Consider the following 24759-nt stretch of genomic DNA (forward strand, 5'->3'; position numbering starts at 1 on the left):
GAGGAAGCCATTCTGCTGCGGGAGCCACTTGACCTCGGGCTCTTTCCCACCGTGCCACGACCCCGCCGCACAGCGCAACGGCGGCACCACGCTTTGAGGCCAAGCCGGCGCTCCCGTCCCAGCGCGGCGTGTCCCTGATGACAGCGAAGCCGCGGGCTGACCGCGCCGGGCTCCGCACACGACTCGGCTCGCCGGCGGTGACAGTGGCCAGCGGTGCCGCGGAGCTGACCTGCCCCAGGGCCGAGCCCGGCACCTCCCCCGCGGGAGGCGGCCGCACGTCGGGGCCCTTCAGCCGAGGTTTTGCGGCAGGTGCGGAGCGGGTTTGGCGAAGCTCCCGCGGAGGGGTATGACACCAGACCGCCTTCTCCGGCCCCTCCTGGCGGGGCTCCGGCAGCCCCCGCCCGCCGTCCGTTAAAGCCGCCGGGGAAGCGAAGTGCGGCCGAGGCCGGCGTCGTCCCGGCCCAGGCATCCCCACTCCATTCCTGCCGCTCCTCGGGAGCGCCGAGGTCCGTGTCCGCTCCCGCGCCGACGCTGCCCGGGGCAGGTGCCAGGATACCGCTGCGGGCCGGCAGCCGGGGCGGTCGGGTCGCGGCTCGCACCGGGCCGGGCGGGGCCTCCCCGCCCTCACCCCATTGTCGGGGCCATCTCGGCAGTTTCCGCCCTGGCTTCGGCTGTGTCCGCGCCGCGATGGGGAAAGGGGAGGGAGCTCGGGAAGGCTCGGGGCCGCACCGCTCCTTCCGGGACGGCGGGAGGCGGTGCCGCTCACCTGGTGCCGCCGGCGCTTTGCAGCGCCCGAGCCGCGGCCCCGGCGGGCGGGAGGTGAGCGCCGGCCGCGCTCGCCCCGCCCTGTTGCGTGCGGGAACGCGGTTCCCCGGGCAGGCAAGAGGGCGGCGGGGGGAAGGCACCGGCTTCGGGGATGGTACCCGATGGCCTGGGGCACGGGACGGCGCTGCGCGGCCGTCGTGGCCGCAGCGGGCGGGCGGAGGAGGCGGGTACTGCCGGGCGGCCCCGCGCCGAGGGGTGAGGGGAGCCCCGGGGAGCGAGGGGCGCCGCGCCGGAGCCGGGCGCCGAGGTTCGAGCCGTGGGAGCCGAGCGTGCGAGGGCGGCCGGTGATGGAGACTCGTCCCCTGGGGTCGGGGGCTTCCCGGGGAATTCGCGAGGCGGCTGGATGGGGGATGAGCAGTGCGGCGGGACGGCTCACGTACCCCCTTTGTTTCTCTTCAGGGTGTTTGTGCTACTCCTAGCCTCTCTCCCCGCCCCCGACTCTCCCTCCCCCGTCTCTCCCGCCCGACCCGCCGGGACCTCTCATCTCCGGGCGGCAGCAGAGCCGCCTCGGGGCGGGCGGCGGCAGCGGTGCTGGTGGGGCGCTCTCGCCGTCCAGCCCGCCGGGAACATGGCGACTGGCGGCTACCGCAGCGCCGGGGGTAGCACCACAGACTTTCTGGAGGAATGGAAAGCCAAGCGGGAGAAGATGCGGGCGAAGCAGGCACCGCCGGCCCCGGGCGCACCGGGCGGGGGGGAGCCCCGTCCTGCGGGGGGTGGCCCCTCCGCCGAGCTGAACAACAACAATAACAACTTGCCCCCCGACCGCGCAGCGTCCCCCGCCGGCGGGGCGCTGAACTGCGTCAGCCTCGCCAGCGCCGCCCTGGGCCGCGGCGCCCCCGCGAAGGAGCCGCCACCGCCTCTCGCCGGGAGCCGCGGGGCCGAGCCCGCCGCCGCACCGGGCTCCCCCGAGGGCGAGGAGAAGATGGCCGGCAAGGGAAAGAGCTCGGGCCCCAGCGCCAGGAAGGGGAAGGGGCAGATCGAGAAGAGGAAGCTGAGGGAGAAGAGGAGGTCGACAGGTGTGGTGAACATCCCGGCCGTCGAGGTGAGCGGGGACGGGGGGTGGCGCGGCCGTAGCGGAGCCGCCGCTGGGGGCGCCGGGCGCAGCCCCTCTGCTGCTGGCGAGCGCTCTCCGCCCGTGCCTGGGCTCCCCGCGCTGCGAGCAGCAGCGCGATGGGCCACGCCTGTCGCGCAGGGGTCGGGGCAGGGCGGCATCCCAAGCGACGGATAGATGTGGTGTAATTTATCCTGAATAAATTAGACCTGTCGTAACTTGCGGCTTTTTTTTTTTTTTAGTAGTTTCTTGTCGACAGAGAGCAAGTTCAAACCTTTTGGAGGATCAGACTGAGACACGTGCCTGTTAAAGTATGGTCGAAACAATAGTAATGAGAGAAAATCGATTTATCAGGTTGGAATAGATGTTCAGGTGTAAATATTACTCAGTTTGGAACCCAGAAGAATTCCAACTGGAATGGACTGGAAAAAATGTAGTGGTTTGAAGAGCATTTTTTTGAGGCGGAGGAAGATATTTTTATCAGCCAACACCACTGTCCTCTGCGGTTTGCTACTAGTATAAAAATCTGGCATTGATTTGTAATACTCCTAGAGGAATTCACAAGAATGATAACTAAGCTTTTAGCTTGTTTTCCAGTTAATAAGAAAGGCCACAGGAAACTGAACAGAGTTGGATTTCTGTCTACAGTTTTGCACTAGTAATGGTGATCACCATATTTTAATAGAAAAAAATTGTAGTTCTTCTGGTTAATATTACGGATTATTAAATTAGGTCTAGAAAATTAAAGGTCTTTGTTCCTGAAGCAGCAGGAAAATATGAAATAGTGTTCTTAACACCTGAAGTTACTAACCCTTGCTTGTGACATCCTAGGCACTTTCACACCCTTTTATGTGAGGTGGTCTTGGAAGGTTGAGAAATGAGTTTCAGGAACAGTAGAAATCTTTATAACTGTGGTTTTTGAGAACAATTACTTGCATAGTCTTTAATTTGAGGTAAAGTGTTTTGGCATAGGTCTTCAGTATCATTGTTTTGTAAAGTGGTGAATACAAGTGAGTTCTTTCATTTTTTTTTTTTTTCAGGGTGTGCAAGCCTCACAGACTGTACCTTGTTTGTTTTATATGGACCCCCCCTTAAATACCTGCCCCTTGTGCCTTTTATAGGAACCTTAAAATGATGCATCTTTACTTCTCTAAGTGAACTACTCCTAGCCCAGTCAGTAATGGTTTTGCACATTGCAGCGGGTGTTGTATGACATGGTATTTTAGGGGTTTCTGTTGTGTACCCTGTCCATAGTACTATGTACCCTGTACATAGTCAGTTGTACTCTCTTTGGTTGGTTGGTTGGTTTTGAGCAGTGGGTTTCTTTTTGCTCTTTGAGATTAATGTCCCAGTTCTTTGAAATAGTTTTTTGAACTACTGTTCCTGTGGTAGTTTTTGGATGGTGTGATTTGGGGTTTGGTGAGTTTAGTTGTGGTTGGGGTTTCTGTTTGTTTGTTATGTTAAAGTATTACTCAAAATGTGTCTTGCTTTCCAGGAAAACACATTCCTTTCTCTGCAGCCATTAGAATCCTGTTTGAATTTGCTGCATTTTTAAGGGTATCTTTATGTATTAAGGGTAACATATGTAGGCCTTGAGAAATGAGTTCTCACCTGCTCCCTAAACTTTGCTAAGTGTTGCCACGTGCCATGGAAACGTCTTGTACCTTTATGCTAATTGCTTCTATAAGTAGCAATTAAGCATTTCATCACATTTTTTGGGTCAAATTTTAATAACTGTAGGTAACTCTTGTACAAGGTGTTATTGGGGAAGCCTGCTACTAGCAAGTGTTGCATTTTTTACCAGTATATACTTACGCAGAGCTATCTCTTTTCAGTATTTCGCCTTTCTTAAAGGTTTTTATTTATTGCCACATGCATTCCTGAGAATTGTTTAGCTAGGGAAACACTAGATCATTCCTGGTAGTGAACAGCTTCAGAAACAGTCTCCAGTGTCAAATGTGAGTACCTACTTACAGGTTAATGCTTTGCAGACTATTTACCTGTCATGTCTTTCATACAGCTCTGTAGTCATGAGAAGATGTTTTAAAGTATTGATTCAAGCTGGTCAGCTGAAGTTCTCAGACAAAAGAAGGCTGTGATGTAGATGATGGCTTCTTAGAGTAATCTGCAACACTCCTGTTTCTTGCTGTCTTTCTCGCTTGATGCCAGGCATAGCTTTATTGTGCAGTCAGTACATAGTGACTTCGTAGTACACCTTGAATTTTACCACTTGTAGCTCTTCATGGTGTATGTTTTAAAATTACTTCTCAGGAGATGTTATTTTAGAGCTTTGCTGTGTGTTTCATTGTCTTATTTTTCAAGAAAACAATTTTTGTAAGAATGAAGTAGACCTTTTGTGCTAAATATCTCCCCTTTATGATCACCATGCCACTGTGGTGGAGACCAATAAGATCCTCTGAAATGAAAATAGGTACCTGTTGAAAAAATGCACTCCTAAACGCTTTTCTGCCCAAAACTGAATACAAAAATAGTTTTTGCCCCAAAGAAGTAGGATTTAATTTCATATGCAGTGCAGCTGGAGAATTTGATAGGAAAGATGGCAGAATAAGAAAAGTTTGTGTTCTCTTAAATTATCTTGAAACAGGCACAAAGAATGTTAGCAGATAACTTATTAATTATTAATTTCTCTCCTGTTCTCTCCTTTTCAATAGGAAGGTAATAGGGCCAGTTCTTACTGTGTGTTAAGTGTATTTTGTGTGGATGTTGGTGAAGGACAGAAACCATAGTGGAAGCTGTGAAAACAGATGGTGACAGGTAGAAAGTTGACAATGCTTTGTATTTAGAGACCACCATGATAAAAGTAAGGGCTGGTTTTTACCTTCTCAGCGCTAGTGCTTATCTAAGTAATGGTGACTTTTGAAAATGGCTTTGGAAATACAATGTTTTTCCTTTCAGCGCTCATAAAGTAGTTTCTTGAAAGTTGGATTTTGTCTAAATATTAAGTGCTGTGGGATTTGGGGTTTGTTGATTCGTAACAATTCTTCAGGTTGTAAAAGGTAACTGAATTATATGCAATTACCATTACTATGTATGTTATCTTCCTTAAATATTAAATTTTATAACAATTTTTAATTATATTTGGAATGTGTTTCTCAGTTTGCAGGTACTCACTTGATGCAGGTGTTGAGTTTACTTGCAGCATTTTTCTCATTTACAGTTGTGCTAATGCCTACATAAGAAACACAGAGCTCCCATTATTTGCTGACAGTGCTTTGTGAGGATCCATATATAGGATGAGAGTTATGTTTTGTACTGTTGTAATAATTATGTCCAGCTCCAAGTAAGCCATGCTGTGCTGGTGAAACTGCAGCTTTACTTCTGTATCTTCACATTTGAGGATTATGCTGATATAGCTGTATGAGTAAGGTTTTTTGGGGTTTTTTTTCTGAACTTCAAAATGGAGAATAACAAATATTTTTGTGGCTACTTTTTTAAAAAAAGGTGTATATATAATCAAAATCTTGGTTCATTTAGGAAGGACAGTTGTATAGATGGGTTTTATGTAACGTGTGCAGTATAGATAAAGTTTACATTTTTACTTAACCAGATAGAAGTCATCTAAGTTGGGAAGTGTTCTTTTGTTAATAACATAGTGATGAATGATTTTAAAAGGTGTAAGGAACACTGATTTGTGTATTTTGTACCTGAGGCTGCCAGACCAGAGACACAACAGTCTCCTGACCTGTTCCTGGGAAATACTGGAGTGAAAGGTGGAAGTGATTCAAATACAGACTCTGCAAAGGATTTTCAGCCAGTCTGTGTTCATCTCTTGTATTATGAACAGCAGTAAAGATACAACTTTTTGCATCCTCACTGATGGCTCCCTGTCAGGAGTCTGCCTGTGTGTTTAGAAGGCAATGCATATGGGGTGCTTGGTAGGTGTCATACTGAACAGCAGCCTTGGAAGTAAGCAGAGCAGTGAGTACTTTCTGTGGGAAAAGAGTTCCTGCTACTAGAAAAGTCCACTGTGCTCAGTTGAGACTAACAGAAAGTTGCTGTGTTCCAGTTGGAAAAATGTCAAGAAAATGTAAGTGCTACATGTGTCAGGCATAGCAATTACTTTGTGTGTTGTAAAGCAATTGAAATCCTTCTCTGAATGGCTGGAAACTAGAGAGAAGAGTGGAATCCTGTACTAGCTGTTGAACTCTTTTGATTAGAAGCTTGCCTTCAGCATTATCTTTCGTGGTGATTCCCTACCTGAGGATTAAAGTGCCTTCATGTTATATCTTGAGATTAATGAGGGTAGTGTCTTTCCATTGTCTGACATCAGTTGTGTTGTAAAACAAGTTGTTTCTTTTCGTGTGTGTTGAGGAAAAAAGAGCGTCAATAAGTGGTTGTTCAAAGTACTAGGAAAAAACCCTGCATCTGACTGATAGGCTTACCATTCATGCAGACGTAGTAGTGTTATAGTGGAAGTCTGAAATTATTTGACCTGGACAGCCATTCATGATAGGTTAGACCATTCTCCTGCTGGCTTTGTCTAGTGAACACATCTTACTAGAATTCAATTTATGGTTCTTCCTTCAGATGTGGCAGGGTGAATAGAAACATTTTCAGGTTCTGATAGAAGAATTGTATTAAGATTGTTTATATCCAGTTTGTTTTGCTTTTAATGAGTTTGTGAATTCTGATTTTGAACAAGTCTCCTGACAACACCTGTTCAATGGGCATATTTTCTTACTTCATTTTTTTTAGCACATGATAAGCTTATCCTTATTTTTTTCAAGTTTTGTTTAAGAATATGCTGTAATATCCTGACATAGCTAGGTACTGGAAGTTATTTGTCAAAAAACCAAATCACAACTAAATTTTTAGTAAACTTAAAAGTCTGGAAAGCTTTCAATCCCAGAATCCATGTAGAGCTTCTAAATCGCTGTGTGTGTACCTTCCAAGCCTGGTGTGCCTATTCCATTGCTTATCACTGGCAAGCCTGGGAGAAAACCAGGTTTGTCTGTGATAAGCAATGGAACTGCATGGCAAAATAGGATGGACTGTGTGCTCATTAGGTCCGTCAGTTGTCCCCACGAGGTGTTGGCTACAATGAACTGCACTTGAAACATTCCTACTCTGATGCACACAGCAAGAGGAACAAGGAAGAGGAGTTTCCTTAATCCCAGAGATGTGACATCATTGGTATAAGTGAAATCTGGTGAGATGAGTCCTGTGACTGCTGTGTTACAATTACAGGCTCTGGAGGAGAGATCAGGCAGGGAAGATGAGGTGAAGAGATGACATAGGTAATAGAGGGGCTGGAGTGTATGGAGTTTGGAGTTGGCAATGGCACAGTTGAGAGCTAGTGAGTAAGGATTAAGGGACAAACTTCATTGTGGAAGTCTTCTACAGTCAACCCAGCCAGGATGACAGCACTGATGAATTATCCTTTAAGGAGCTAAGGGATATCTGTAAATCAGCGACTCTTGTTCCTATGGGGGACCTCATCTTGCCAGATGTTAACTGGGAGCACCAAACAGGTCCAGAACAGGTCCAGGTTCTAGAACACCTGGATGATAACTTCTTGATATAGATGCTAAGGGAGTTGGCTCAGAAAAGTGCCCTTCTTGATTAGTTGCCTTCATCAGAGAGGGGCTTGTGAGTGGAGTGGAGTGATTGATGGCTGTCTTGGCCACAGTGACCAGGAAGCAATCAAGTTTAAAATGGTCATGAGGAGAGCAGACTTCAGGCTGCTCAGGGAACTGGTGAGTAAGGTCACTTGGGAAGATGCTTTTGAAGGTGCTGTGGTCTAACAGTGCTGGTCACTTCAGTACCACCTTCTACAAGTACAGGAGCAGGTAACTTGAAAATGTTGGAAGTCAAACATGAAACAAAGGGCTGACTTGTCTGAGCAAGGATCTTCTTCTGCAGCTAAGGCAAAAAGGAAAGTGTATGTCCAGTGGAAGTAATGTTCATGGACACGGGAAGATTACAAAGATGGTGTTTCACCTCTGTAGGGAGAAAATTTGTGTAGCTGAAGCTCAGTAAGAAATGAAGCTGGCCAGAATTGTGGGAGACAGTAGAAGGGGCTTTTTAAAGTATATTAATAGCAAAAGGCAGTGCAGAAATAATATATGTGATGAAAATGGTCACCTCACAAACTGGAACGTAGACATAGCAGAGACATTTAATAATTTCTTCACTTCAGTCTTCAACACTGGTGATGGCCTCTTGGAGTCCCAGTGCCCTGAGCTGGAGGACCATGATTGTGAGAATGATAAACTCCCAGTGAACCCTAATCTCATAGAGCATTTGCTTTTCCAGCTGAATCCCTCAAAATCTATGAGACCTGATAGAGTTCATCCAAGGGTACTCAAAGAGCTGGCTGATGTCATCACAAGACCTCTCTCAATGATTCTTGAATGGTCTCAGGAATCTGAAAAGGTCCCAATCAACTGGAACTTGGCAAATGCCCCAGTATTCCAGAAGGGCCAGAAAGATGCCCCTGGTGACCGCAGGTCTCTCAGTCTCACTTCAGTTCCTGGTAGAATTATGGAGAGGATTATGGTGGGAGTTACTGAGAAACACCTGAAGGACAATGCAGTTATGGGTCACAGCCAGCACAGGTTCATGAGGGGCAAGTCCTGCTTGTGAAACTTAATTTCCTTTTTTGACAAGGTGACTCTCCAGTTGATCAGTGGTTGCCAGTTGTGATATTTTTGGATTTCAGTAAAGCTTTTGATAATGTCTGTCACAGTATCATTCTGGACAAAATGTCCAACACACAGCTGGATAAACACATCATGCAGTGGGTGAGCAACTATGAGCAAAGGGTTATGGTGAATGGAGTTACATTAGGCTGGTGACCTGTCATGAGTGGGGCTCTGCAGGGCTCCAGCCTTGGCCCTGTGCCCTTCAACATCTTCATGAATGACTTGGACACAGGACTGGAAGGAATCGTAAGTATGTTTGGTGATGGCACTAAGTTGTGAGGAGCTGGTGATTGCCATGAAGGCAGAGGGACTTTGACAAATAAAAGGGCTGGGCAATCACCAACCTTATGAAGTTTAACAATCACAAGCGCTGAATTCTGTACCTGGGATGGGGCAACCCTGGATGTACAGACAAACTGGGGAATGTAACAGTGGAGAGCTGGCCTGTGGAAAAGGATCTGGTGGTCCTGGTTGAGGGCAAGTTGGAAGGGTCACTGTTGATTAGTTCCATACAAGTTTGTACTGAGTTCTTAAAACTATATCTGTAAACTCATGTATGGTTTTCTCTGCAACTTTTTTTACCCCAAGGCTGGAGTTGTGTATTTAAAGAATTTCAGTTGGAAGTCTAAGTGGATGACTTTTTTTTGTGCTACACAAGGTCATGGGAAATTAAAATAAAAACCACAACCCTGTTGTTTTATTTCAGGATTTTACTGTATTTCATCTGTGTGCATGTTGCTATGAAAAACTGAATGGATCATTTAGGTCTCTGTTACTCCGGGACTGAAAATCTTATAATCACCTCTTTTATATAGTCTTACTATATAATAATCACATCATCTTAGATGTAGCTATGCTTGACAAGAACATCATCCTGAATTAAGGTAAGTTGAAAAAAAAATTAACCAAAAAACCCCTCAGAGAAACAAAAGTAAAGCTGTGCCATCTGCAATTTTTACCTGTCTTAATTCTCAACTGTTACTCACCCTCAAACAAAAATAGGAGGAAAAAAAAAGTGCTAGGTACGGGCTTCACTGAGTCTTTTATGCAGTATTTCATTGATTTTCTTGATCTGAAACCTAAGTAAGTGACTGATGTCTTGAATCTCTTAAGTCAGAAGCTTTTTAGTAGGTGAGAGACTTGTGGAAGCATAGTCCAGTGCAGTGCTGGGTGTTTTCTTTGTGTAGGTATTGCATCTAAGTGTAATTAAGGTTGAAAGGAACCTCAGGAGGTCTTTAATTCGACCTTGTTGCATCCAGTCAGATCTTGAAAATCTCCAAAGTCTTCACAGCTTCTTTGGGCAATGCTACCAGGACATGATTGTCCTTGAGATGAAAGTGTTTACCTTTCTTTTGGTCTGTCCTTTAAATTTGCATCCATTGTCTCCTGCCATGCACTGCTGCAAAGGGCCTAGGTCTATACTTAGTGTCTGCCTGGGACAGTTGGAAAAAAGATGGTTTTGGTTTTTTGGAAAAGCAACAATCTAGATAGGCTTTAGTTGGCAGAAATGGGTGATGTAACAAGATTTGAGGTACAAAGGCAGGATAGCTGGGTAAAATGCATGGAGCACTCAAATGTGGAAAAAGTGTTGTGAAATAACAGCCAACTTTATGTGTGGTGTCTAAGCCACATACATCTGTGAGATGTATGAGAGACCACAGTGGTAGGCAGAAGCCAAGGAAGCAGTAATGGCGAATTCCCCTCTTTCACTCTTCCCCCTCTCAGCACCTTCTGACCCTGCTACTCATTTTTGTTAATTACAGAACTTGTTCATGTCCTGCTTGTCCACTGTATTTACTGGTACATATTTATATTTATGAACTGTTTTCCATGCAATATGCAGTTTAGTGTTTGTAGGAACATGGGATTTCATCTGAAACCTGCACTCATCTGGATTGGTCACTTCCCACTGTATGCTGTTTGTAAAGCTCTTTAGCTTAATTTTTCCTCTCTGTGCACCAATAAAATAAGACAAATTGTAGTGTGTCTGACTAAAGAACCACCTTGCTCAGTGTTCTGCTCCTACCATGGCCATTATCAGACACAAAGGAAAAAGTCTGCAGAAGTGTTGTCTGGTGTTTCCTGTGAGATAGTTTTCTAGCCACTTGATAGTTTTCATCTCAAAGACTTGCAGCACTGTATAAAATTTGCTAAATAGACAGAAATTAACATGAATTTATGTGCAAAATACTTGTTCAGTCTCCTCTTCAACTTGTGTAAACTGTTAGCAAACAAAACATCAGCCGAGGTCCACATTCCTAAGAACTCTCCTATATGATGAGATAGCTCTCTATGATTATTTCTTTCTCTTCCCTGCAGAAGCTCAATGTGGTATATGTAATCCTCATGTGATCCCTGGTCATCAGTTACTGTATATATTCCTCAAGATTGTTGAGCTTCTGAAAGATGACCTTTATTGCAGAGTTTAGGAGCTAATTAATATTCTGGTACTCTGACAGATTATTAAACAAAGTGAACATCAAAAAAGTCTTAAACCAACCATATAGGGTGAGCAGCCATTTCAAAAGAGTTCTAGGAACTCTTAGTCTGCTTTTAGAACAAATTTAATCTGAATACTTCTTCCAAGATACAATGAACAGAGTAATCAGTGATACAAAGTGTAATTTCAAATTCTTCCATAAACATACATTTTATTTTTGTGGGTTGAACTACGAATTATTATTAATATTGATCAATTAATCAGTGCTTTGAACTAGCCAGAACTATGCCAGTGCCTTATTAGCCTTAGTTGTTTGAAGTTTGGCAGCAATTGTGCTTGTAGTAGTCTGTGTCCCAGACTATTACTCACAGATTGAGATGGAGTGTGTGTATTTTTTATTCGTGGCGATGAGGCTTATTAACAGTTATAGACTAAATCTAATCTGAAATAGGACCATGACTTCATGCTTTCAACAAGTCTGATATCAAGAGTCATCTTGATATCAAGACCAGATCTCTGGTCAGAAAACAGTACTAAGCAGTACCTTACTCATACCTCTGTTAACTGAGCAACTCTCCTCATTTTGTCTTGCATGTAAGACGGTATTTATAAAGTCTTTTGCATTTCTTTGTAATCTGGAGACTGAGACAATCTTTTTTGAAGAATACAGAGAAAAACCAGGCAAGGTGGCGTAAGTGTTAACTGTTTTAAATCTGCAGCGACTGTATGGCTGGATTTTCCCTTCATTTTCCACAACATCTCCAAAATGAGAATGGGTTAGATAAAACTTGTATTGGAAAAAAGAGGTGAGCACATGACAAAGTAGAACAGCAGGATTTGAGTGTCAGAAGGGGGGGAAAAAGTATGTTCCAGTCAAGTTGTATATTCCATGTTTTTTAATTATAAGTTCTGAAATGGAAGGTATATTACAGCTATTCTTAAAACACAGGTGACTAAAATTTTTGTTCATATAAATATGTATAAATCTAAGCTGAAATATGAAAATTACACTTTTAAATACACTTATTTATTTCCCTATGAAGTTGAATCGGTGCAACCAATAGTTCAGGGTAGAGATCTAAATCTGAAAAAAAAGCTAAAAAGTCTTTTTTCCTGTTTGGTTGTTTGCCACTGTTATTGCTCCTGCATAGCAGAACTCCAGTGGAAGTTTGGAGGGACTGTATGAACTAGGATCTGTGGCTGGACTAGTATTTGGTCAGTATCAAAAGTTGATTAGCAAAAAGGAAGTAAGACCTGTAAAATATTTTTCCACAGTTTTAAGTGGATTTTTTTCCATTAACGTCTACTTTTATTCAAATCACAGAATTAAGATTTTTCTGTCTTTTGTGCAGGGATGGTTCTTCTACTTGCACACTGTTTATTAGGAAGCTGCACTAATTAATCATGAATGAATCCTCTAAAATATGACTGGATATGTACTGCCATAAAGGGATTTCCATCAGGGATTACAGATGCTGTCTTATATCTGGAACTTAGCCTGGACCATATTTTTCTAGCTGTCTTTGTGTGCATGAGCTATTTGTAGGCCAGCACTCTGTGAACTTCATAGATGATGAGATGTAAGAAGTGAGCTCAGAGGGAGTAGTGCTGGCTTGGGGAACCAAGTACACTGAATGGGATGTGTGAGTGTGTGCTGGGTGAGATGGGAAGGTGTCTGTCCAGACAAAAAAGCTTGGAGAATCGAAGTGGCAGGTCACAGATGTTTGTGCCTAGGGATAGCCACCAGACTCCAAATTCAGCTTTGCATCTAGGCTTGAACCAACCTAAGTGCATTTGGTTTCATTTGAAAGGTCTTGGCTTTGAATCAGCTACAGGTTCAAGGAAGGACCTGTGATAGGCAGCCCTCCCAAAGAGGACTATAAATAATGTCGTCTGTTGGCTCCTTTTTTTTTTTTTTACATATAGAGAAAGCTTGTTTGAAAACAAGGGTTTTGCAGTTTACTTGGCTTGTAGTTATGGAAATACATTCCTTGAAATATTTTACTTTTGAGAAAATTATGAATTTTCTAGTCAGTGTTTTCATTTGTTAGCAGCTACTGGTACAAGTTGATTTGAAAGGCACAACTGTAACTGAAAATGAAAATTTCTTGAGAATAAAACAAAAGTAATCACTTTATTTTCTCACTTTTTTACTTCTAAGAACTTGATTAAAATTTTAGGTGGCGTATCTCATGTCTGTAAGAGGACATTTCCTTTATTGTCTGTAGCCACAGGTTTTATTTAACAAGAATAGTCTCAGAATGGCATGTTCACTCATGCCTTAACTGTATGACAAGCAAAATGCCTGAAGCACATAGAGATAACAGCAAATGGGGACTGTATTCTACCGAAGAGACACCGGCTCATTAAACAATCATGTTCATCCCTGGTATTCCAGCCCTTTCTTTTCTTCCCTCAAAATTCTGGCACTACCAGTATCTGGCAATAGTATACTCCAGCAATTAAGAGGTGAAAGGATATGAATCCTGTATGCCTGACAAGTTCATTTAAGGTAAAAACATGTTACACCAATACCATATTTCCTATTGATCACTGAGAGTATTTAATTTGTAGCAAACCTGTTTCCCAAAGTACAGCAATGAAAAACCCCACTTAAAGTGCACCTAATTGAAGTGTAGCTAGCAATCTTCATATGTATGTAATGAAGGAAAGTAGGAGGGTATATAAAAGCTAGAATAATCTTTAAGGTGCAGTTTTAAAACTTCATCTTAAAGACAAAAAAAAAAGGGGTTGAGGTACTGGTATTTGAGCCTTTGTTTGGCTTCATTTAGAGCAAGTGGGTAGATTTTCTATTTTGCAAAATACCTGGTTGCTTTATTTTTGATTTGCTTTGTAGACTGATCCTCCGTTTATCTTAGTAATTTGTTTCTGACTAATATTTTAATAGCATGTTAGGTACCATGTCCACTTCTGTAATCAATGTATGATTTATTGTTGTTCATTCTTTAGTGTAGTATCCAATTTATTTAAATGAGACTGACTGGTTTTGTTAGTTGTGATAGCTATTTAATTCTTAATTTCGCCAAAACTCCTGTGTGTATACTTCTAGAGATTTATTTCTTATCTATTTCTTCATGTCTTCATTCTCAGTACAAGTTTGTAATGTTTATGCAAAGGTCTATGCTTGTAGGAAAATTTTTATTAAATTGTCTTTTGAATGGATTGTTGTTTTTAAAGATTCTGGGCTGGGAACTTTAAAATAAAACATCCTTTCAGACTGTGAATGCATTTTGCATGCCTTGGACTTTTTTTGTGTTTCCAGGTATGTCTGAGGTAGAGCAAAGGTCAGATGTTAACCATCTCCTCAAGTTACGTTTCAGTTTAAGAAGACATGAATGTCAGGAATTTGCAGGACTGAGTTTAGTGAGGCCAGTAATGTCAGAGTATTAGTTGAAAAAGTAAGGAGGGGAAGAAGGGAATGTGGCAAGAGGGAGGGGGGGTATTTTATAGATACTTAAATATACTTCACCCAGGGCAGACAATGTGCTACATGGGATCTCAGAACTGGTGGTGTTGGGATGAAAAAGTGTGTTGTGTGTATTTTACTTTTGAATTAAAAAATAGCTTTACTAGCTGTGGAATGGTTTGGCTCTGAAAAAAATTAGCATTTGCTGCTGCTTGGATTTTTTTTGTTTGTTCTTACTTTTTGTCAAATGTTTTAACACCTTTGAAAGTCTGTGGGAGTGTGATCATGGATGTTTAGGTTTTTAGATTTTTTCTTTTTTTTAATTGGGAAGCTTTGCAAGAATGTGCTTATTTTCTGCTTAAATGCATTTGCTGCTTATAATTTAAATGAGTTCATAGATGAGTGCTTTTTACTTTCAAAATCAATCCTCTTCAAAAAATGGAGCTGTCCTTGAAAGGTGGATTTGTAAAAAGGCATTTATCTCCAGAAGGCTCTTTTTATTGTTCAGAACATAATACTTTAAATATTTAATCTCGTAGTCAGAGTGTTTTACACACAGTTGGATTGAATTCCTTGATTGTTAGGGAATGTTGAACTTGAAGATGATTGTTGAGTCAGTTCTTGTTGAAATATTAGTAGATATCTGCTGTTGTAATCAACTGACCCAGGAAGAAGAACTTGTCAGGAATTCAGTCCACACAGTCATATTACATTTAAACTTGCTACTGTGTTGGAGCAGTTTAATTGTTGTTGATACGTCATGATGTGACAGCGCCAAAACCTGGACAAAAGATAACGAGAGAACAATTTCCACTCGATTATTTTAAAGTATTTGGAACAAGAACTGCAGGGCTATGTGAAGACTTGCGAATTTTTGATTTAAGCTTTAGTGCCTTTTGTTACAAGATACTTAAATGGGCCTGTAATGAGGCAGAAGGAATTGTTTTGGCTGCTTACCCATTTCAGATATTTGGCAGCTGCCTGTTTAGTCCCCATAAAAAGTCTTTGGTTGTCTTTTGACAGTAAATAGCAAGAGGAAAGGGTGTGAAGCTTATACACTGCAAATCTCTGTGCTGTATCTGCTGGTAGAGTACTGTACCAGAAATGGGCACATCACTTCCAGATGTTAATGTCTGGTAGGAGGACTAAGTGTAGTTTGTTTTGAGAAATGAGTAGAATTAAAATGCACTCAAGGGTGTGTTTTTTTAACTTGAGCTTAATTTGAAGGCAGCCTTAATTTCCAAGTCAAACTTTACTGATTTTATTTTATGCTGCTACAAATTGGTCAGAAAATTTCATTATTTTTGTATTTGGTTCCAAATTTTGCTCAAATATAAATTTCCAGCATGGCCTTTATCAATACAGTCGTTGCTTACTATAGTTATTGGCTGGAAGTTTACTTGTTTTCATCAAATAGCCCTTTCATATCAAAGGGGGAGGATCAGGGAATCCTCTTGAGAAGGTACTTTGTAATGCAGTCAAAAGCTACACCTGTGTATCCCTTAAGTTCTCACTAGATCATACAGCAATACACAAGGAATAGGATTTGCAGAGTCTGTATGTGACTATGTTGGTTTTCCAACATTTGTCTCTATGTTGGTTTTCCTCTGCAGCTTTTAATCCACGACGCCCGTTTCTTCTTTTCCTTGCATCTGAGAAAGTTGCTGCTCTCAGTAATAGTAAAGCTACAAATTCCATAATGAAAGGCCAAAAAAAAGAAGTGATCCAATTAATATGCAGCAGAAGGAAATGCAGTGTAAGTGAATGCAGTGAGAGAAAGGAGCAGAAAATAATTCATGGAAGGGAGAGAGATTTCTGATCTTGGCAATTTTTATTTGATTTCAGTGATCTATAAGATTACAAATCCATTGGAAGCTGACTTTTATTTGATTTGGTGCATTTGGAACTCCTCTGCTCAATATCTAGTCTTTATCATATAGTGTGTGATACGAATTGTGACTTCCCTGTGTATCTGTTTACATAGCCAATAGAGTAAGAGTTGGAACAGTGAAGCAGTAAAGGTACATTTGGATAGGGCAGCTCACTTTTTGGGTGTGGGTAACTTTAGCAAATGTTACAGGAACTATACTTCTATCCAGAAAAATGTGTGCATTTTAAGCAGTCCATCTTTCTTCATTCCCGTAATGAATAGTAGAAAATCAATTGCCTGTTTCAAAACCATAAGCTTTGGCTTTTAAAAGATTTTCCTTTGCATGTTTTAGGAGAACCTTTCAAATGCATCTGATTACTTATTTGTGTGGACTTTTTTTTTCCAAATTGCTTCTGCACATTTTTTAGATGCAACTTTGGACTTGTGCCTAAATGCTTCTTTACACAGAGCTTTGAATTATATACTATTTTGCCTGAATCATCTCAAAAAGGCAGTATTGATCTCATTGTTACCCAAATGTAAGAAAAATAAAAGCCAGGTGGACCCTGGGATTTTGACTCTGGGGGGAAGAAGGTGACAGGACATGAAAGATAAATCAAGCAGCCCTGCTGGCTCTATAAATGCATAGAAATGTTGATTGGAGGAGGCCTTTGGAAGTCTCAGAGCAGTACTTTGAGCAGCCCTGCATCAGGTCAGCCTTGGTTTTGCCTTACTGAGGCTTGAAAACCTTTTAAGGATGGTCTCTCCAACTATCTCTCTGAGTAACCTGACCCAGTGCTGTGCTGCTGCTCTCTTACTGAAATATTGTTCCTGGTATCCAGTTGATGCATTTTGTATCCTTTGCTTTATCATCTGCTGCTTCTGAGAGCAGCCTGACTCCCATCATCTTTGTAACTAACCTGATAGTTCAAGGTTGCTATTAAATTGCTCCTTTACTTCTCTTTAGCAGGCTGAACAAGCCCTTCTTCATGTGCTCTTCCTCCAAAAACCATCTCTAGTTTCTTTTCCTGCTGTTTACTTAATTTCCTATTTTCAGAAATTACTCCATACTTTAATCATGTTTAAATTAGAGTAAAGGGAGTATAAAGCATTGCTTATTATTTTTGTTGGTTTTCTTAGTCCTTGTTGTAAATAAGCTGAAGCATATCTGAGAAAAGTGTCTTTTTATCTGTTCTCCTTGCTGGACTTACTGTCCATCAGACACATATCAGAGAGAGTGTGGGTTGTTTCTTTTTTATTAAGAAGTAAGAAACAAAGAAAGAATTAACCTATTTCTCAAGGTAACTTCCTCAGAAGCTAGTAAAAGTTTACATTTTTCTCAGATCCTTTTCTTTCCAGATGTTTCAGGGGCCTAGGGACCTTAATTCAACAGTTCTTTGAAAAAATGAAATCAATATGAATCCACCAATGATATGTCCAATGCAGTAATTTTAAGTAGGAAACATTTTTTAGGTTGTTCCTCATTCTTTAAACTGAAACATTTTAGTTGCAACCAGAAGTATTTTTAGTAACAAAAATACTCAGTGCTGATTTGGATAGATATGTATTCTCATATTTATCGTATTTCAAAGAATTCTGGTATTGCTTGCAAGAGCCATCTAGGAGACTCATAATCTTGGTGAATTATGAAGTGCTCATAAAAATGTATCTGTTATCCAGTTACAGATAGTTTAAATTTGAATGTGAAAACAGCATTAAATGTTTATTCTGACTAGTAGAAAAATTTAATAACTTCTCAAATTGATCCCAATATCTTAATAATCTGCAAGTGCTTGTTTTTATAAAAGCTAAGTGCCGCCTTTGTGCTGATAAAAAAGTACTTACTCCACTATTGTAAGAAGATTATAGTTCTTTTTAAAAGTTTTAAGATATGTTTAGTGATAGAATGCCTTGCATAGTGTTTTTTTCTGGAGGATGGTTTTGAAAGATGAATGATACTACTGTTTGTGAAAAACTTAGCTTAGTGTTTTCAAGAATGGTATTTTATTTCTTTGGTTTCCATTTAGAAAGTCAAATTCTAAATTGTGTGTCCAATGAAATTTATTGGGCTTTTGAAACTTCCCTTAATTGGCAATATGAATCCTCAAATGTGTACTTTTTGGTGATGAAGTTCTTCTTTGTTCCTAGGTTGAAAATGAGTTTCATCCTTTGATTTGACTCTTTAGTTGTGCTGTTATTAAACTTGTACTTTGGCAATGCAAAAATAAACTCTCTTCTTGCTTTGTTAATCAGAATTGTGTGAAAACAGCTGGTTTATGAATCAAGTGCTTGATTTAGTTGTGGAGCCTAAATCTGAGCAAGTCTGAGGAAACCTCAAAATAACTTTTTCATTTTAATACTGGCTCATATTATGCTTTTATTTGTCTATGAAATGGTCCAGGGAACAAGAGCTGACTATTGATGCTTAAAAGCCTTTTCTTTTGACAGTTTTTCAAGGGACATATTCAAGTTGTCTCTGTCTTCCAGTAGTGGATAACTGTGACCTCCATAATCTAAAATTTACAGATGGGATAAAGTTCAATAATAATCATAATGTAAGAGTGGTCATAAAGTCCATTTGATTGTATTGTTTCCTCAAGTAAGGCTAAATAGCATGTTCTTCCCCCCTCAATGCTTTTTCTTTCTTCATGACTTATATGTAAGATATGTAGTTTAATTTCTTAAGTATTTTGCTATTAAACTAAAGGTCGTGTGAGAATCCCTGGGAATCGGCAGTTTCCCAAGAATGTGACTCCTGAAAGATGGTATGTTGTAATATATTGCTTCTGCAGCCATGATGTGCTGCATGTCAGAGTAAATTAGAACACAGCTTATTCATTCTCCTGCTACATCACAGGGCTTGGGATTTTGAATACCCATTACTCCTTATTCTTCAGAGTTCATTAATAGTTTTGGACCATAAGTAAAGTTCTAGGTCACTGGCCCTTTCCCCGTTAGTGTTAATGGAGCCCTTTTTATGTCTACTGGAATGTGAAGAATGAAGTTTTACTTCCCTTTTTGGGAACTCCTAATTTTTGCCAGTTGTACAATTACTTCAAGTTTCTGCATTGCTTTAAGGAATAAAAGAGTATCACTAATTTATTTACTATGAATAATTAGAATTTACAACACAAAGAAATGACATTTAAGCCTTAGCCTTTGAGGGAGCTAATTATAATGTATATGAAGATTCCCTAGAAGATGGGAACTGAATGCTGAGAAGCCTTGTTTTAATGAGACTGGTTTAAATTCCCTTTTTTATGTTAAGGCCTGTCTTTATTCTGATGCCCTACTCATAAGCTGAACGGAAGAGTGAGATTTGAGTGAACAACTAAGAAATTATTTTAAGCAAGCATGTCTCAAATCATATTAAAAAAAAATAGGAGTTGAATTTCAAACTGAAATGTACAGTTTGGGTCTTTAATGTAAAATTGTCTTTTCAAATGTCAGTTCAAAAGTAGCAGCTTCAAATATTGTGGAATTTTGCAATGTTACATTCCTTAGTAATTTTGAGAAGTGCAAAGAGGTTTAACTTGGTGTAGAAACTATATTGCAATCAGTATTTTTTGCTTCCCTAAAACCCCCTCACATTATCTTATTAAAAGAGTCTTTGCATGTTGATGGTTGTGGTTTTTCAAGGAAAAAGATCAGGAGGAGTGAGAATGTTCTCTTTTGTGTGTGTGTGTGACTGTATCCAAGTTACTATCCCTAACCCAGGTTTTGTTCTGCAGCAAACTAATTTAAATCCTCCTAGGAATGCACAATATCCTTGCCAAAGGGTTTCACCCTTTTCAGTTGAATGCTGTGTTCAAAATAGGCATTCTTTTCTTCTACTAAAATTTTTGTCTTTAGGAATAGACTGTAGCAGTGCATGTGCTTTGTGGCACATAGAGGTAAATGTTTAGTCTGTGCTCTTAAATAATTAAAAGTTCAACATGGGCAGCTTTGCCAGGAGTGTTGCTCACTGGAGGATGAGCATATGCAGAAAACCACAAATTAAAACACTGTTGGAGTGTAATAAATAAAACAAACCATTGGATTGATTAAAAAGAAAAAAATTTACAATTCTTGTCTCTTTTTTAAGAGTTTATAAGTAAGTTATGTATCAAAGCCAGCAGAGTCAGATAAATCCTCAGTTTTTCCAACACTTGGCTTCACACACAGATAAACTTCTCAACCAGCAGTTTTCAGATCTTCCCTCTGGAAGCGTACAGCAACATCTCTTACTGAGAACTGTGGCCACTGCAGATTGGGTTGGACCTGTCCTGCTCTCAGTAGAACCTGCATTTATCTGCCAGGGAAGATCCTCAAAGGACCAAGTGCTTTAGACTTGGGGTTGTGGTCAGTCATCAGCTGTGAGGGTGTTAGTACTGAGTTCTGTGCCTCTTCTGTGCCTGTCTCACTTAAGGCAGAGTTACTAATAGTGGGTGTGCTGTTAGCCCATTACAATGGGAAATAAGGGGATTGTTTCAAACAGTACGTTTGGATACTTTAAATGAATGTTTTCAGTTCCAGGTAGCTTGGTAGCATGGCCATGGCCAAGTGCTCCTTTCATTTGGAGGACCCATCTGACTTAAATGTACAATTCTTTTCCTCAAACAATTATTCAGTCATAATGTAAGTCATGTTGTGTCCTTCTGGTTAGATTGGTATTACTATGCTACATTGATTAGCACTTACCATTAGGAGTACATATTGAAGAAATATTTCTGTTTTCTGCTCAGTGGAAACCAGTGGAAGTATTCTAACTGAGGCTTTTCTAGGGAGTTGGTTCATCTCGAGTAAGGATAAAATAATCATGTTCAGATAACTTGCTCGTAGAGGAGTTGTCCAGAGTAGTCTCTGGTCTGGTAATACTGAGCAACCTTGGAATACTGGAGAAGTTTTCAGAGAATTTGAGTATAAAATTGTGATTATAATTACAAAAGCAATTCAAGGTTCATAAATCTAGATCAGCTAGATAGGAATCAGTTCCAAGTAAATTAGTGGGAGATCTATTTTACTTAATTTTCTTGACTAATGGAACAGGCAGTATAATTTAGCAGATCTTTTTCCTAGTATTTCAATTGAGACCATCACGGAAGTCAGTTGTAGTTACCTTGTAAATAGCTTGTGTTAGCAGGAAGGCAGAGGTTGTAAGAAAGGTAGTAATTTTGATTAAGCTAACAGGGAATGTAGATGTGAACTAGTTTCTTCAGTAGGTGTGATATACTAATAGTAATTGAAGTTAATGCTCTGGTGCAGTCAGTTGGATAAGGAGGGAAAAGTGTGATGTAGGAACTGATATTCTTTGCTTTAAAAAAAAGAGCCTGTAATCTAAGTGACATAAGAGCAGTTGTCCTCATTCAAGGGAAATGCTCCAGAAACATCCCAACATCCTTTCTTGGCAGGGATGAGTTGGGACTGTGTTTGAAAGCAAAGCAGGTGTGGAACAACTTTTTTTTTCTTTTTTTTCTTTTTTTTTTTTTTTTTTTTTTTTTTTTTTACCATACCTTCTCAGATTTGAACTGTATTCTGCTTAGGGGAATTTTTGATGTGTACCTATGTCTTCTGATGAAGAGCCAGTGTGCTGCAATCCCATATGTGTGAGAGCAGAATTGCTCTGCTGCTTATGCTTGTTTCTCCCAGTTTGCTGTGCAACTGCAGGTGGTTTCTGTGGGATGTATGCATGAAGGTTGGTGAGGATAAATGTGTTCTTGGTGCGGTTTGTTATCCTTACTTGTTGTTTCTGTTGCCACTGCAACTCTTCCTGCAAAGAGTTTATTATTAAGAACTCCTAGAAAATAAGGCTGCAGGGAGCCCCGAAGAGCTGTCTAGTTTGTCATCTTGTCCTAACAGCATTCTTACACCTGTGTTATTCCTGATATTTATCTTCCATTGATGTGTACTTTAAAATCTCCAGCGATAAAGATTACTTTTCTAGGCAAACTGCTCTATGCCCCCTTTTTGGACATGGCTTTTTGTATGTTGTTGGGTTTTTTCTTTCTGTGATGTACTTGCTATTCTTGCAACAAAGTCCTACTAGGATGAATGAAATGCATAAGTGAATCAGTCTTCATCCTATTTGCAAGGTGTGTTTTTGTTTTCACTAACTCAGTTGGTTGTTTATAATGTGAGCTGAGATTCTGGGAGAAAACCTTTCTCACAGCGTTTTGTATCAGTAGTGAATGACTGTGAAAGCCTTTGTGGGTGCTTGGTATGAGAATGCATAGATGTACCTGTCTCTTGCTTCCCTCTCCACAATTTAGAAACGGTCTTCAAACACAAACCATAAATAGCAAAGGAGCTACAGAAGAGACTCAGAGCCTTTCATTATCCTAATTCAATTTAATAAGATACTACATTTTATGGAAATAAAGATAACCAGAAAAATCCTAGGCCATACATCTGCACATACAACCTGCAGATTCAAGAAGTCATCTGGGTCTTCTGTTGGAACTCAGAAGTCTGAATCAGTAGTCTGTTTCCCTCTAAAAATAGATGGTGTTTAGTATTATCAGGGACACTATTTATATCCCAAAATAGTTAATAATGTTAAATGTTAGTATGTGCTTTTAGATGAATTTCTGTTGAACCTCTATTTCTCTGGTTTGAATTGCTGAGGTTTTAATTTTGTGAGATTTTATCCTTTTCCATGTCCAGACTGCTTTAGATCCTTGCTTTTACCTGACTTGCCTGTGGTGGTCCTGGCACCCATTTGATCCTGTAGTTAGGTAGAGCAAGGTGTACAAAATACTGTTCCCTTTTCATAGAGGTACCTTTCTACTAGGAAGTTACCCTGACATGATTTGCCAGAGTCAGCAGAGGGGGTGCAAAGGACTGGTAGATGCCCTTGTGCAGGAGCAGGAAAGAGGGAGTTGGAGTATAGCTAAATGGACACTTGCTGATTGTAGCTGTTGTGGAACCTCAGCCCTTGCTCATTATGTTGTTAAATTTTTAAGGAATCTTGGGGGAGGGAGAAGTCTTGTTTTCTTGGCTGGAAAAAGCAGTTGCAGGGGGACATGAAAATAATAAAAAATAGGAAGTAGAAGTAAAATCAAAGCAATGCAGAGTTATTTCAGTGTTGAAATAAAGTTTGGCTCAACTTTAGGTTGAAGGTTCAGTTCTGATTGTATCTGGAGTAGTTGCCTTTCTTTAAATTGTCTAGTGCCTTTACACAGTTAGTCATAGATATGCAAAGAAACTTTGTGTTTCCACATTATTTTAATATTGTTTGAGACTTTAGGATTCCTTGCTCTTCCAGATCTACAGCTAAGAGTCATGTGGCAGGGAAGGGAAAGAGTTTTAAATGCTTATTGAACAGAAAACTGTATATATAAAGCCTTCTGCTAATTTTTGTTTCGTTTAGTGCAGGTGCTAAAAGGTTAATAGCTACTCTATCACATCTATTGTATCTAGAGATTCTTTTCTAACCTAAAGCAATGTTAATTTCCATTTAAGGAAGAATGTCTGCAGGAGCCAGTGGTATTTACTAACTGCGCCTGTAAAAACATTCCTTTTCACCCTCAGATGCTCACTCAGCCTTCTGTTTTCCAAGCGACATTATTACAGGCTTTAGCTTGTAGTCTGAGAAATGTTTTAATAATGTGAACAGCAGAATCCTCATTCCTGACTCCTCCTCAGATACTTCTTTACTTGCTTTCCCCTGCTTTGGATTGGACTAAAGGTTTAGCAGTAGCTGCGGGGGATTTATTTTGTTTTTTTGCATGTGTGTATCCTCCTGTTAACAACATGAAGATCCCTACTGGAACATCAGTTTGTATTTGAAAGAGGTTTTTGTCATTAAGATTTCTTTAAATCAAGGGAAAAAAGTCTGATTTTAACTATCATTTGGCTGTGATAGATAATTATACGAGACAAATTGAATGGAATCCCATTTCCAGTGTTATCAACTCATGTGAATTCTTCTCCTTGTCCTCTTTGGTCAGAGTGACAGGCTGTTGGGCTGGACACAGCAATAGCTCATGGCTGCTCCATGGTAACGGAATGAATGCTTCTACCCTGTGATACCTACAGGCTACTTGAATTACCTTGTGTTTACCACAGTTTGGTCTACAGAAAACAACACATGTGAACAGTTAATATGGCAAACATGATGCATGTTAATTTTGCATCAGTCTTACCCTTAACCTCACGCTTTCATTACACTCAATAGATGGGGGGAAGAAGTGTAGCCATTCTGTTCTGTGCCTCAAGCAAGGGAGAGCCTTGCCAGTGCCTTGGGTCTAGAGCACAGAGCAAATCCATGTCACCTTGTAGCAAAGTTTCCCAGTCACCAGTAATGGGCAGATTTCTGAGTGTTTCAGAAGAGAGGAGTTTACCCAATATTCCTACTTTGAAGTTGAGAAATGTATGGTACAGTTGATGTTACAAATCAAGATAATAAATGCTTTATAAGCTGAAATCTTAATTATTTGCTTGAACGGTCTGGTCTCAGGCTCTTTGATTGAGCTGTCGTCTATGTCTAGATGGGGTGACATG

The 24759-nt window shown here is 40.7% G+C and overlaps 1 protein-coding gene across 1 annotated transcript in view; it reads left to right on the forward strand.

Moving 5' to 3' along the window:
* Positions 1–425: 425 nt before the first annotated feature.
* Positions 426–24759, forward strand: part of PAWR (pro-apoptotic WT1 regulator) — a 69856-nt gene continuing 45522 nt past the window's right edge. The window contains exons 1-2 of the mRNA XM_053978602.1: positions 426–506; positions 1225–1867. Of these exons, the coding sequence (XP_053834577.1) occupies positions 1394–1867 (474 nt within the window). The 5' untranslated portion in view covers positions 426–506; positions 1225–1393. The remainder of the gene's footprint in view (positions 507–1224; positions 1868–24759) is intronic.

The sequence above is a fragment of the Vidua macroura genome, chromosome 5, assembly GCF_024509145.1.
Source record: "Vidua macroura isolate BioBank_ID:100142 chromosome 5, ASM2450914v1, whole genome shotgun sequence".
Taxonomy (NCBI): domain Eukaryota; kingdom Metazoa; phylum Chordata; class Aves; order Passeriformes; family Viduidae; genus Vidua; species Vidua macroura.